Here is a 12,213-nt window from a genome sequence, read left to right as displayed (position 1 = left end):
GGGAGCTATAGTCTAACAAAAGCTGCCCTGAATTACTTCAAATACAAACAAATGAAAAACCCACACCACAAACTAGAAATGAAGAAGATACTTGGGATTGTTTACTTAAAAGAAAAAAAAACATAGGTAAAGCAAAAGAAAAATCCCAAACACCAAGACCAACCTGCACTGGAAAAGCCCAGTATAAGGTCTAACTTCTGCTTCCACTTCAATTAATTAAAATGAATGGAGAAAGTCTGGACAATGTAAGCATTATTTCTTCTCTGAAGCTCAACTTGCTGCAACATGTTTTTAACCTAAAAAGTGCATTTCCCCAACCCCCATCCCTCCGGAATTAGTCTTAATTAAGTAAGAATGTTTTGGAATACAGTGTATAAAGAGAAACAAAAAGCCGAATTCTTTCCTCTAGGTGTTACAAATCACATATGCAACTTTCTGAGCTATTTTTAAAAGCTGTTTAAAGATAGCCTAAGTTCACAACTGCTTACCTTTTTCCCTCCTGTTACAAACTGCTTGAAGTGGGATCGCACAAAATGAGGATGAACAGCAACAATCTGAGGGGGAAGAAGGAGAAGAACAAAAAAAGAAGGAAGAGGATTGTGGCTTAAATAAGAGTTTACAAGGAGCACCACATCACTTTTTCAATTAAATAAACCTTTGGCAAGTATCAAGTATTACATCTGAGTTCTTGCTCTGAAATAGAGCCTGGCTGTTTCAGACATCTCTGGTTGTTTTTCCTAGAAAAGAAGAAAATTCTCCCTATTATATGCCACGTGACAAGTCACACACCTGACACTGAGGGCCACGTTATACCAAATAACTACTTTTTTTTTTTTGCACAGCAGGTAGCAGAATTAGGACTGTGCAGCAAAGGACAGCTGCAAGCAAGGGTTACCCATTAAGTCTTGTTGGAGGCCTGCCCAGAAGCCACACACACCTCAGCCCTGTGGCAGGACAACCTCTGTAGCATAAGCAGAACTTAAACAGCCTCTCTGCCTTGTGTGTTATGTGTCAGGAGTGGGAGATCCAAATGCAAGAGCAGTAAGGGCTCTAAGAAGCAAGTGAGTCACACTGCATGTGTGTGAAAACTTATGGACCTCATTCCTTTCTTCCTCCTCCAGGAGCAGCTGCACGACGGAAGACCCTAAGCAGCAAAATGCAACCATTTACCCACACCACTTTTCATCCTGCAAGAAACATTTCTCATTTCAAAAAGCTAGATCTTCCCATATACCTAATAGAAAGTGCTTTTTCAACACCCAGGCAGCCACATGTCTCTCGAGCAGGGTGTAACTGAAGTTTTCCCTTCGGACAGGGTACATCGGCATCACCACCCACTCCCTTATGCCAGGGTAGGTTTAACAGGTATGAATTGCTTGCCAAATTATTGACCTCCCAGTTAGCAGAAGCCTCCGAATTTCTATCACAGAAGTACACAGAAAGAAATACGTTGAGGCGGGTAACAGCTGAAACAGGACACTTTCACTTTGCCTTTTGTATTTGAAACACTCAAGCAGACTTTTTACAAAACCAAGATTGGCTTCCTTCCTGCCTAACCAGATCAAAAGCTTTTATATTGAGATAGATAACTATTTCCCAGTGACTTGAATAACATTACAAGGAAGCGGAATTCCTTTCTCTCATTTAGATTCAATGTGACCTTTCTGTTATTAAAGATGACAACAACACAATTACTAAAGATTAAAACAAGCACTTACTTTAATAGGACAGTCAAACGTCTCATGAAACTCTTCCGCTGAATACAGTCCAAACACCTGCACCTAAAGAAGTATAAAAATAGCCAAAAATAACTACTTGACAATTAAAGGTGTCTGCAAATCAGAAACTAGAAGATTAATTTGAATGCTTAAAGTTACATCTTTTTTCCTAAAGAAAAAAAAAAAAAAAGGTCATATTTCACAATTCAGAGTTAAATTGAGACATTCTGGGCTTCTGTTACGGCTCATCTCTGACTATTTGCAGCAGTGCAAAAGTATTTATTTGAATCTTTTTCTTTTCTTCTTTTTGCTACAAAGACAGCAAAACCTACAAGTTCCTTTTGCTTTAGGCTGATCAAATCTGTTTAACAGATACTGATCTAAGTAAGGTAAGAGCAACATAATAACATTCAGGAGAAGATAAATTAAAAACTCTTCCTTTCTGAGAAAAAAACTGTAGCATTTTTTCCCCTTCAAGCAATACAGGCTTTACATAAGAAAAAAGAAACTTGTGACAATAAAGCAAAACCAGCCTGAAAATGAAGCCCCATAATGTTTCTCTTCATTCTTTCCTCCGCCCAAGTGTATCCAGTGCTATTTTGTTTTATTCCATGACCACTGGAAATGTCTTTCTCTGAAGATTCCTCCTTTCCCATCTATGCTGATGTCCCAATACATTTAATAGTCAGCAAGTAAGTTGTAACCATGGGCCATCGGAATATCTACCAGGATTAATCCATCTGAAGAAGGCTCAATGTTTAAAACCAAAAACAAAATGAGCAAACAAAACCCCAAGTATGTTTCTACTCTCAAGAGAACTACACAATTTTAAATGTTTTCTTCCCTTTACTTATAGAACAGGCATAAAAGTGTCAAGTGTTAAGCAATATTATTGAGATTTTGATACTCTTGACTATGGAATAGGCTTTCTCAAGCTTTAAGTACAAGCTTCTTTATCCAATAGGCAACAATTCTTACCACCAGTTCTCAGATGAGTCAGTTGACAACTGAGTACCTGCAAAACTTAGGGAGTAAAACAGGGCTGAAGACCTATGGCCAGGAATTAGCGTTTGATTTACTAACTATGATTTCCACAAAGAATAACAACTGGTTTGCCATTTGATTGTGATTTTAGAGGTTTCCACCAGTTGCCACAAGCTGTTGGAAGTGGGAGAAAGGAGGAAAAACAAAAAAAGAGCATCCCATGGAGTGATTGGTGGAAAACTGTGATAGCAAATGTACTCTGAAGGGTTCTCAGGGTTACTCAGTCATCCTTATTTTCTGGAAAAGATAATCCCTTCAGTAACTCTGCTCTACATGTTCAACAAGTTGAACTGTAAGATCCAAGAGATCTTTTAACTTTACTTCTTTCTCTCTCCACATTCCCTTCATGATACTTTCTCGAAGAAGGGAAGGGGTACAATCAAAAAATAAGAGTAACAAAAAACACCCGAAGAAACCACTAGACAAAGATCTGCTGAACAAAGCCACTAAATACAACTAATAGGCCGCAAAAAGTGAGGTTTAATAGCTCTAAAAATATCTGTTCAGATGACAAGAACCCCCAAACTTCCCACAGACAGTGAAGGAGACAGTAAAAATACTAGACTTCAGGTAAACTACAAGAGGAGCTAAGCCATCAGTGAGGAACTAAGCCCTCCTCAGAGTGGCTCAAAGTTCAGCCATCTCAGCAAAGTTAAAAACATCTCAAACCACCTCATCTCCCTTTCAAGCTTGTCTCCTGGATACATCTCCTCAGCAGCATTATCAGCTCTGCCCATTACTCATTAGCGAATATACTGCTTCTAACAACACGCTTTAAAAGTACTGCTGCATGCACTGTGTAGGGCTGAGCTACTGCTCCAAAGGATTAGAAAATCAATATTTGGAGACAGTGAGATGTATCGCAAAGCTGTGATTATGTAAAGCCAACCAAAGGCTTGTATTTGAGTTGGGCCTGGCTGCAAGCCTAGAAAACCTTCGGGCTGATGTCTAGAGGATTTTGTTTTCTGGGTTTTTGTTTTCATCAGTTGGCACAGCACATCCAATGCAACAGACCAAACAAAATAAGAAACAGAGGAAAGAGAAAACAAGACAGAGAGAAAAAGAAAAAGGAGGGAGAAAAAGAAGAGACATGGAAATAAGGTTAAAACACAACACTGCAAATTCCAGAATCCTCAAAAATGACAAAACACCTCTCCCAAATTACAACTCATTAATGAAAATTAACGTGAGCAACGGTGTCTTCAACATTTTCATAATACTGCATCAAACATGGCAATGTTTGCTCCTTTAAGAGCATGAAAACAAAATGGAGCCAGTTAACTGAGGAGGAAAAAACAACTCAGCATAAAATACATGTTACCATGCCTACTCTAGGGACACCATATAACAGTTTATTACTTCTTAATGTCTTTTATTCTTCAGAGAGAAAGTGATTTTTTTGATATTACAAACCCATATTGGATTTATCTATTTCTACTTTCTATGCCCACTCAGATCATGATGGTTTTCGGTAGCTGGAAACAGGATTTCGCAATGAGAGTCCACTATATTTTGCCAGTCTCATTTTAAATATCCAGAACCCACCACCGCAGTGCATCCAGACTTAGTTGTTTCTTTGCTTCCACATGTGGAAGAAGCAGCCAACTTCCAGTGACTAAAAGCCAGGAAAAGGGCACAAATTATATCACTGTTATGAAATCACATAAGAGCACTAGCAAAACCGGGAGTCAGATCCAGGTTTTTCAGGACACCATACAAGCAGGCAAAAAACTAGCCTGAACACACTCTACAACTCTAAAGCTGCAAGCCTGCTTCCCCTTCTATTCATTCCAGCACCAACATTCTCCTTTTATACCTTAATGTTTCAACACCCAGCCATTTTCCCCAGCCAGCAGCCAGACTAGAGTATTGGTGATGGTTTTGATTTCTGTTCCTTTCCATGCCAGTGGTGACCAACTGCAGATGAGTTCATTGGCAAGGAAGATTTTCAAAGAGCCAAACGTGCAGTACAGAGAAGCTGCAAGTGGCTTTTCTGGCCAACAAGGCACTTGCTGGCCACGTATGACACATAGCTGCCAGGTCTTGACATTAGGTCTGGATGCTGCCCAACAAGAATGTTAAGAAGAGGCTTATAGAATTGCACTGTGCTGCTATGCTACCCTCCCAGTCTCAAAACTAGTTTGAGAGTAGGAAAGGAAAGAAAAAAGTAGTAAAACAAAACACATCAGACTGCAGTACAGAGGTGAGGAAGGTGTTCTCATCATAAGGCCTTCCTTCAAGCAGACAAACAGTTCCATCTCCCTCACAGGGGATCCACTTTGACAGGGGAAAATGCACTCCCTGCCTATTTCATTAACTGGTAGAAAATACTTGCATCAACCCAGACGGCTCAAAAGTTACACGTCCTTGCTTTTTGGTTGCTCAAAACTAATTTAAAAAAAACAACCTGTTGTGCTTTTTCCTTCTTTGTTTAAAAAAAGGATTTCAATATTGTTCTGTATTTATCTGAGTTAATGACAACCTGACAACCACTTGTACAGGTGTTTAAATTCTTACACTTGGACCCCTGTAAGGAAAGACGGTAAAGAGACACTTTTGTTATGACCCAGACCTTAAAAGTGCTACATTATCTGGCCAGGAATTTCTGCCATTTTCTTGCACAGTAGCACAGCATACAATATGTTTTTTCACCCTTTTTAGGGATGGATTCTTTCATAGACACACATCCTTCTGGGTCAAGTGGGAAGTCTAACTTCTAAAACATCCAGATCTGTCAGATCTCCAAATGAGCTTTTCAGAGTAGAATACGGTGAAGCATCAATGCCCCTGGACTATATGAACACAAATATGATGAATATCGTACTTGCAATACTCCAGCCCTGTGTCAAAACCATTACCAGAATTAGCCCTGGCTTGGGAACCATAGTTTACAGTGCCTTGTATAGCATGTAATGTCACATACTGGATCTACATTAGTGATTTCAATGAAGACAGAATCACCATTTAAAGTATTGGAGTCTTTTCAAATGCAGCCACACGAGAGCAGGGATTATGGATTTTTTTAATGTTTCTGAAATGATGTATTTTTAATATGTATTTAATATATGTAAAAATGTGCATGATAATCACTGCCACATATATGTTTCAAGTCAGTAACCCCCAGTCACATCTGAGGAGCCCTTTACAGCAAATGCTTGCTTCTCCCAGCATTCAAAACACCCAAACCAACAACGCCAGCTCAACATTTTTATTACCTTGCACAATTACTGACTCTTCCCTTATCTTGCTCAGACAATTAGGACACTCTTGCTGTGTTTCTCACAGGCTGTAAAATTCTACAACCCACTTTGATAGGCACTAGTATCCCAATTACTGTGTCAAGATACTGACATCAAGATATCTCAGAGAAACAAAAGGCTTGGATACATAAACTGCCTGTTGAGGAAAAAAGCCTCACTTACTTGGAAGGGAAAAACCCAAGCACATACAGTCTAAAGGGATTGTTTCCCCATTTTGCCTACTTTAAAATGCTATTTTGTCTTTAATTTATAGAACTTCTGCTGAATGGGATGCATCCACTAGGATCACCAACATTCCTCCTCCCCCAAGTCTACTCTGTAAGAAATGTTCTCAGTAAGTCAGGTGGATATAGAGAAATGATTTAAATGATATTTTATGCACTGCACTTGTATATGAGCATTATATTTAAAAAGAAGCTTAAATACACCCCGTGCATTAGAATTCTATCATTACAAACCAATATTAGAAAAGGCTGCCATTGACTTTAAAACAAAAAAGACATTCTTATAAGTGGAAAATCAATCACCAAAACCACTAAATGTCACAGCTCAACATTCCAGAGAAGCACTGATAATTGTTAGTTATACACTGCACAAATGATGTATGTCCTCAGTCAAGGAAGTAGGTGCCAGTTTTTTAGGAAACTGTACGTATATTGATTTTACATTTATTTAATGTGGCTGTTGTAAGACACTTTATTCTTCTGATAAACTATGATTGCTTATCAAAAGATTCTATAATTCAAGAGAAACATTCATAACATGTGTGAAAATGAAAACCACCAGCCCACAGAAATCATGCCCACAAAATCCAATTTTGTGGATTTATAGCAGAAAGGCATTAAACTACTGTCTTGCAGGAACAGCAGAGTAGTCACTGAAGTATAACTGGCACAGCAGTAATGATTAAGGTGACATGTCCTCCTGCCACAGTTGTTAATCAGCTTAATACCAGTTATATTATTGACATACTTGTAATTACTTTTCCTACGGCACATTTGTGCAAAATATATTTGACTTTAATTTTGAGCATTCAAAGGTGAGCTCAGTTCTCAAAATGGATGGAGAAAGTGCTTGGGTTAAATGTATGAATTAACTCCAGAGGTATCAAAATTATCTCAAGTGTAATACTCAAGACTACATGCTACCTTATTAAAGATATGAATGGGTTTGCTGTACCTTGCCATCTTCTGAGCAAACACCCATGTGTTCTCCACTTTCATCCAGGCTGATCTGATTTATCTTCACTGGGCTCTAGGGAAAGAAAAGAAAAGAAAAAGACTACTAAAGAAAACTAAAGTTATATCACCAATCACATGTTTTAACTCTGTCCCCTTCCTGAGAGTCGTGTCTTCTGTAATGTTTAGTTGCATGAATCAAAATCCCCCCCAGAATAGATGTTTCTATGACAATGCCAACAGACAGCCCTCTTCCCAGCCCTTTGCCTAACCCAGAAAGTTGGTATTTTTGTAGTTACATGCCTCAGCGTTCTGGAGCTCCCATGAAGTGAAAGGCTCCCAGAGCTTGAGCATCTGTGCCTGTGCACCACAGCTGTTCATTCAGACCCTCTCCTGCTATCAAAAGTCAGCATAAAACACACTGACCACCAAAGTGCCCGGGAAAATTCTGGTTTGGCCTGATGGCTATATTGGTAATTATTTCTTCCTTTAAATCCCTTCTGCCTCTTTCGGTGTTGCCTCCAATAATGTTTTCAGAAGCGAAGATTAGGAAGTACTGAAGTACAACATAGGTGTACTCATTCTCAGACAAATGCTGAGAAAAGCCTGAAAACTGCCCAGATTTAATAAATTTTCCTTTCCCTATCCAGAGATACTTTTGGTTCTAGCCACAACGCTATACGCATCTGCTACCGCTTACTTTAGCTTAAACATCTATCCTTACCTTAAGTACTAAGGATTACCTTACAACATCATTTGGGTAATACGATGCATATCCTCTCGCACACAAACCCCATTCAGTTATATTCAAGTACCAAGAACCTTCTTATATACCATGATCCTGATTTCACATTCTGGAACAAATGCCATTTCAAGCATCATTGAAGGATCTTCGCCCACGTGAGTCTCTCATACATTTAAGAATAACTTTTCTTTCTCTCATGAAATTTTGATTGAACCATGAAACAGATCGCTTCTGTGGTTCTAAGCATGACTAAAGAGAAAGCCACCATATATTTGTGTGAAAAGGAAGTGCCACTGGAACAGTGCTGGAGTCATGGGGTCACGTTAGATGTTACACAACCATGTCTAAAATATCACAGGTTCCTATATATGCTATGGCAGTTGGAATTACATAAAAAGTACATCATAAAAAGTTACACTAAAAACACACTGTCCAGATGGACTATCTACTGGAGATAAACTGAGGTCTTCTCAAAGCCTTTGGAAAGCGTTTCCCCATAATTTTTCACACACAAAAAAAATCCATCTCAGGGAAATGAAGCTTTCTTCTCTTCCACCTTGAAGAGAATGCATGTCCAAATCATATTTCATTTTCTAGAGATTCTTTCTAATCAAAATGAAACAAGTAAGCCTGCACAGAAACACTCGCCTGTTGAGTTGGGAAAAGGCTGCTTCCAGCCCTTTTGCTTTCCCACTTCCTTTCGTGCAGGAGACACCACTCTTGGTCTCACTTTGTGTTATCACTAAATGCTACCTGGAAATACCACAATCACTGCCTGCCACAAAGTGGTCTTTTACAAAAAGCATTAAAAATAAAACCATTAAGAATTACAACAGCAATCTCAGGACAAAGTTCATTAGGAACATATAATCCATGTAAATATATTACTCAATTAAGAGATTATCTAACCTAAAAACCCCACACCATAAAACCATAGGCAGCTGCATATAGGATGTTGAGGAAATTATGAATAATTATTTAATTAGCACTACATTGGGTCATCTTTTCTTAACCTAATGAGAACGCCTAGGTTTAGGCAAACAAGTGAAAACACACAACTTCTTTGTGGTCACAACCACGCTTCCAGTACTGCATCAATGACAGTAACACACAAAGTATTTCTAAAGCAGCATAATTCAAATCTGGCAATAAGGGGGACCCCGTTAGTTAGGAAGGGAGATAAAACCACAATGATTAACCTGGAAACAGCTTCAGAATTTCCTACAGTGTGGAAGTTCCGGCAAAGAGGGAAGAAATACCTTCAGCTGAATTTCCATTAGCTGCAGTTTTCTTTCTGATGGAGACATGTTTGGAATTCTGGACAACATAAGTAAGTTTGACTGTTCAAAATCAATAATGTCAAGCTGACACTATAGAACAAAAAAATGTTACCTTAATGGAAGAAAGAAAAGTTGAGGGAGAGGGAGAAAAAGCTAGAAGGCACCTTGCACAAAGATCTAAATGCAGGCTTTTGCAAAATCCTAAATTTAAAGGAAATCAAGTACCTCCAAGCAAAAGTACCTCATGTGATAATCAATTACCTAATGTAAAATGCTTGAAATAAAGGCACTCAGTATGGATTATGTCAGCTCTTCAATTAGGAGTAAATTCACGGCCACTCAGAAAGCTTCTTTTAATTGTGTTCTTTGTGGCAACTCCTTCTCCCTTGACACTCATCATCAACCCACCTTATACTATCAGTCCCCCAGTGGTGAACCTGAGAAATCAATCTGCTAATGTATAATTTGTAAAGCTCCTCTGACTAACAAATGGATAATTGATTCTTTCACAAATGCTGCATCCCAACGGATATGAAATGGATGAACAAGAAACACAAGACTGGATTTCACTCCAAATCTGTGAGAAATGCAATATTTACAAGCTAGGAATCTAAACATTTTAATAGTTGCCTGCGACTTCATGCCTTTTAGCCACGGTTAGCAGGCAAGCAACATGCACATTAGGAGTGTGAAAAGCAAAGCAGTGTTCAATCATACTTACAGCAAACCTCATTTTACTTCTAGAGGTTCTCATTGCTAATACAACCCCCTTAAGCAGCGTTTTGACGCACCTTTAAGAAGAATTTTCAGAAACTTTTCTTAAATTAACCCAAACATTTTTATTTGTCTGTCCATACACACACCTATATACATACCAAAGAAGAAAAACACCCAGAGGTCTTCCCTTTAATATCAATCAGGATCTACATAACCAACGTGTCTCTGCTCTCCATACCAATTCAAACTGAGCTTGAATTGTAATTGAAAACAAAAGAAAGTGCCTATTTTTCATCTATTCATGTTTCCATCTTCATGGCATTCACATAAACAAGCATGTAAAACTCCAATGTACATCAGTCTGCCAAACCAACCCGCTACTTAAAATGTTACCCTCTGGAGTAAGGACTACCATTTTTATGCCGGTATTATTTGCACCATGGTGGAAGCACCTGAGTACAAAATACCGATGTGTAAACAGAAACTGCTTCAATTAATGCCCTAACTAAGCTAAGATCATCTCAAATGCAAGCCTTGCTCTAGGTAGGATGAGGCCTTGAATAGAAACCCAAAAATTCAGCTTTTCTATCCATAAATTAGACATTCTATATACATCAGCACCACTGAATCATAAGAAACAGACAATGCCTTTAAGACTATTGGGGAAAAAAGGAAACAAACAAAAAACTAGGTGAGTATTGAATATTCTCTTCCTTCAAGGGTGCCTTTCCAATTAAAAATGGTACCCTCAGCCCACCTAGAAGAAAGCCTAATTTACTTAACGTGTCAAAAAAGGAGTTCTATTTTTCAGGGCCTTTTCATTTTGAGAAGTGATACAAGGTGACAGCAAATAAACCAGATAGTGAGAGAGTCTTCAACTGTTCAAAAAGACAAAGAAAAGAAGCCGTGCAAGAGCTAAGTACGAACACTTGCGTTACATGTTGTTTTCCCCTGTTTTGACCTCAGAACACTGCTGCCCAGAGATGTCTCACACAGAGGAGCTACCTTTAAAAAGCACAAACTGAACCTGTGCACTTTCCTTCCCTCAGATGCTGCACTGCTGCATTGATTTATGAATATTTTGCATATTTGTAGAGTTTTACTAATACAATAGAGGGAAAAGCAACACAGGAAAGCCAACTGAGAGACATAACCTAGTGACACAAAGGTTTAAACCGAAGAGGCAGCTTTAAAAGACACAGAATAAGCTGTTCACCACTGCCTGCAACAGAAGCAGTATACTCTGAATTTACAACACTTAATTTTGATTTGATGAAAATTTAATGAATGTTGATGAAAATTTGTATTTTATAAAAATTCACTAGTATCCACACCAGAGGTTTTGTTCAACAGTACTGGCAGAGAAATTCAGGTAAGTAAGTGAGGATTCCTGCTCCAGTGCTTTTCCTATAACACTCCTGAATCTCTCATTCTCCAAATGAAAACCAGGAGATTATACTGGTTAGAAGAAAAGGGAAGGGGCAAAGCTGGAGAGAATAACAAGGTCTGGGACACAGAACAATAACATTAACTTTTATTTTGTCTGCAGAAAGGCAGACCTTGTCTATAAGAAAGATCTCAAAAGCTTGCCTAAAACTAAGGGAATATGAGGACAAGAAATTCCTCAGATATAGTCTTGAGAAAGTGAGAAAGACCAAAAAGCCCGCAGTGATTTCAATACATTCCACATCAGTGAATCCCTTAATCTTGTTTGTCAACTACAGAGACTGAGGAAAAAGAAGAAACATGCAAGGGAAAAAAATTAACAAGGGATCTCCTTAATTCTGTAGCAGTTGCTAGGTAATCAGAATGCTTGTCTAGGAACAATGGAACTATTACTGAAAACAAATCTGCATTGGAAGCCTACACTGCTTCCTAGGAGAGTTTAACTGTTACCCAATTTCTTACAGATTCAAAGTAGAATCTCTTCTTTATTAATACACCGGTGTATAAGGAGATACCCTCGTGGGAGCTCTGTGCCAAAGCAAACAAACTACTTTCGTTTCCTCTTCTCCTCAAGTCCCCTTCACCGTCCACTGTGTAACTGTAGGGCTTCAAATATGGTATGTCCTAAGCTTGCCTCTGCTCTCGGTGTATTAAAACCCTCTGAGACTATGAAGCAATATTCCCATCACACATCCATGAGGAGGGCTGAGGTACAGGCAGAGGGCTAAGAAAGGGCTGCAGGCAATGACTACATATGCCTTACTCACAAGGCCCAAAACAGTGGGAGAAGACTATCCCAGGCAATCTGGAGGTTCACCTCACTGA

The 12,213-nt window shown here is 38.8% G+C and overlaps 1 protein-coding gene across 4 annotated transcripts in view; it reads right to left on the bottom strand.

Moving 5' to 3' along the window:
* Positions 1-12,213, bottom strand: part of VPS41 (VPS41 subunit of HOPS complex) — a 222,880-nt gene that overhangs the window by 181,371 nt on the left and 29,296 nt on the right. For 3 of the 4 annotated variants that reach the window (XM_061464684.1, XM_061464683.1, XM_061464685.1), the window contains 3 exons: positions 7,202-7,276; positions 1,719-1,781; positions 489-554 (listed from right to left, as the gene is read on the bottom strand). In XM_061464684.1, the coding sequence (XP_061320668.1) occupies positions 489-554; positions 1,719-1,781; positions 7,202-7,276 (204 nt within the window). Of the gene's footprint in view, positions 1-488; positions 555-1,718; positions 1,782-7,201; positions 7,277-8,034; positions 8,137-12,213 lie in introns of those variants that run through there. The other variant, XM_061464686.1, reaches the window with a different exon arrangement.

Source organism: Pezoporus flaviventris, unplaced genomic scaffold (assembly GCF_033815535.1).
Source record: "Pezoporus flaviventris isolate CSIRO_AGI_PZ_B2104156 unplaced genomic scaffold, CSIRO_AGI_Pfla_v1 ptg000037l, whole genome shotgun sequence".
Lineage (NCBI taxonomy): Eukaryota > Metazoa > Chordata > Aves > Psittaciformes > Psittacidae > Pezoporus > Pezoporus flaviventris.
Note: the sequence above shows the minus strand (reverse complement) of the source record. Positions and strands in the feature narration are given on the sequence as shown.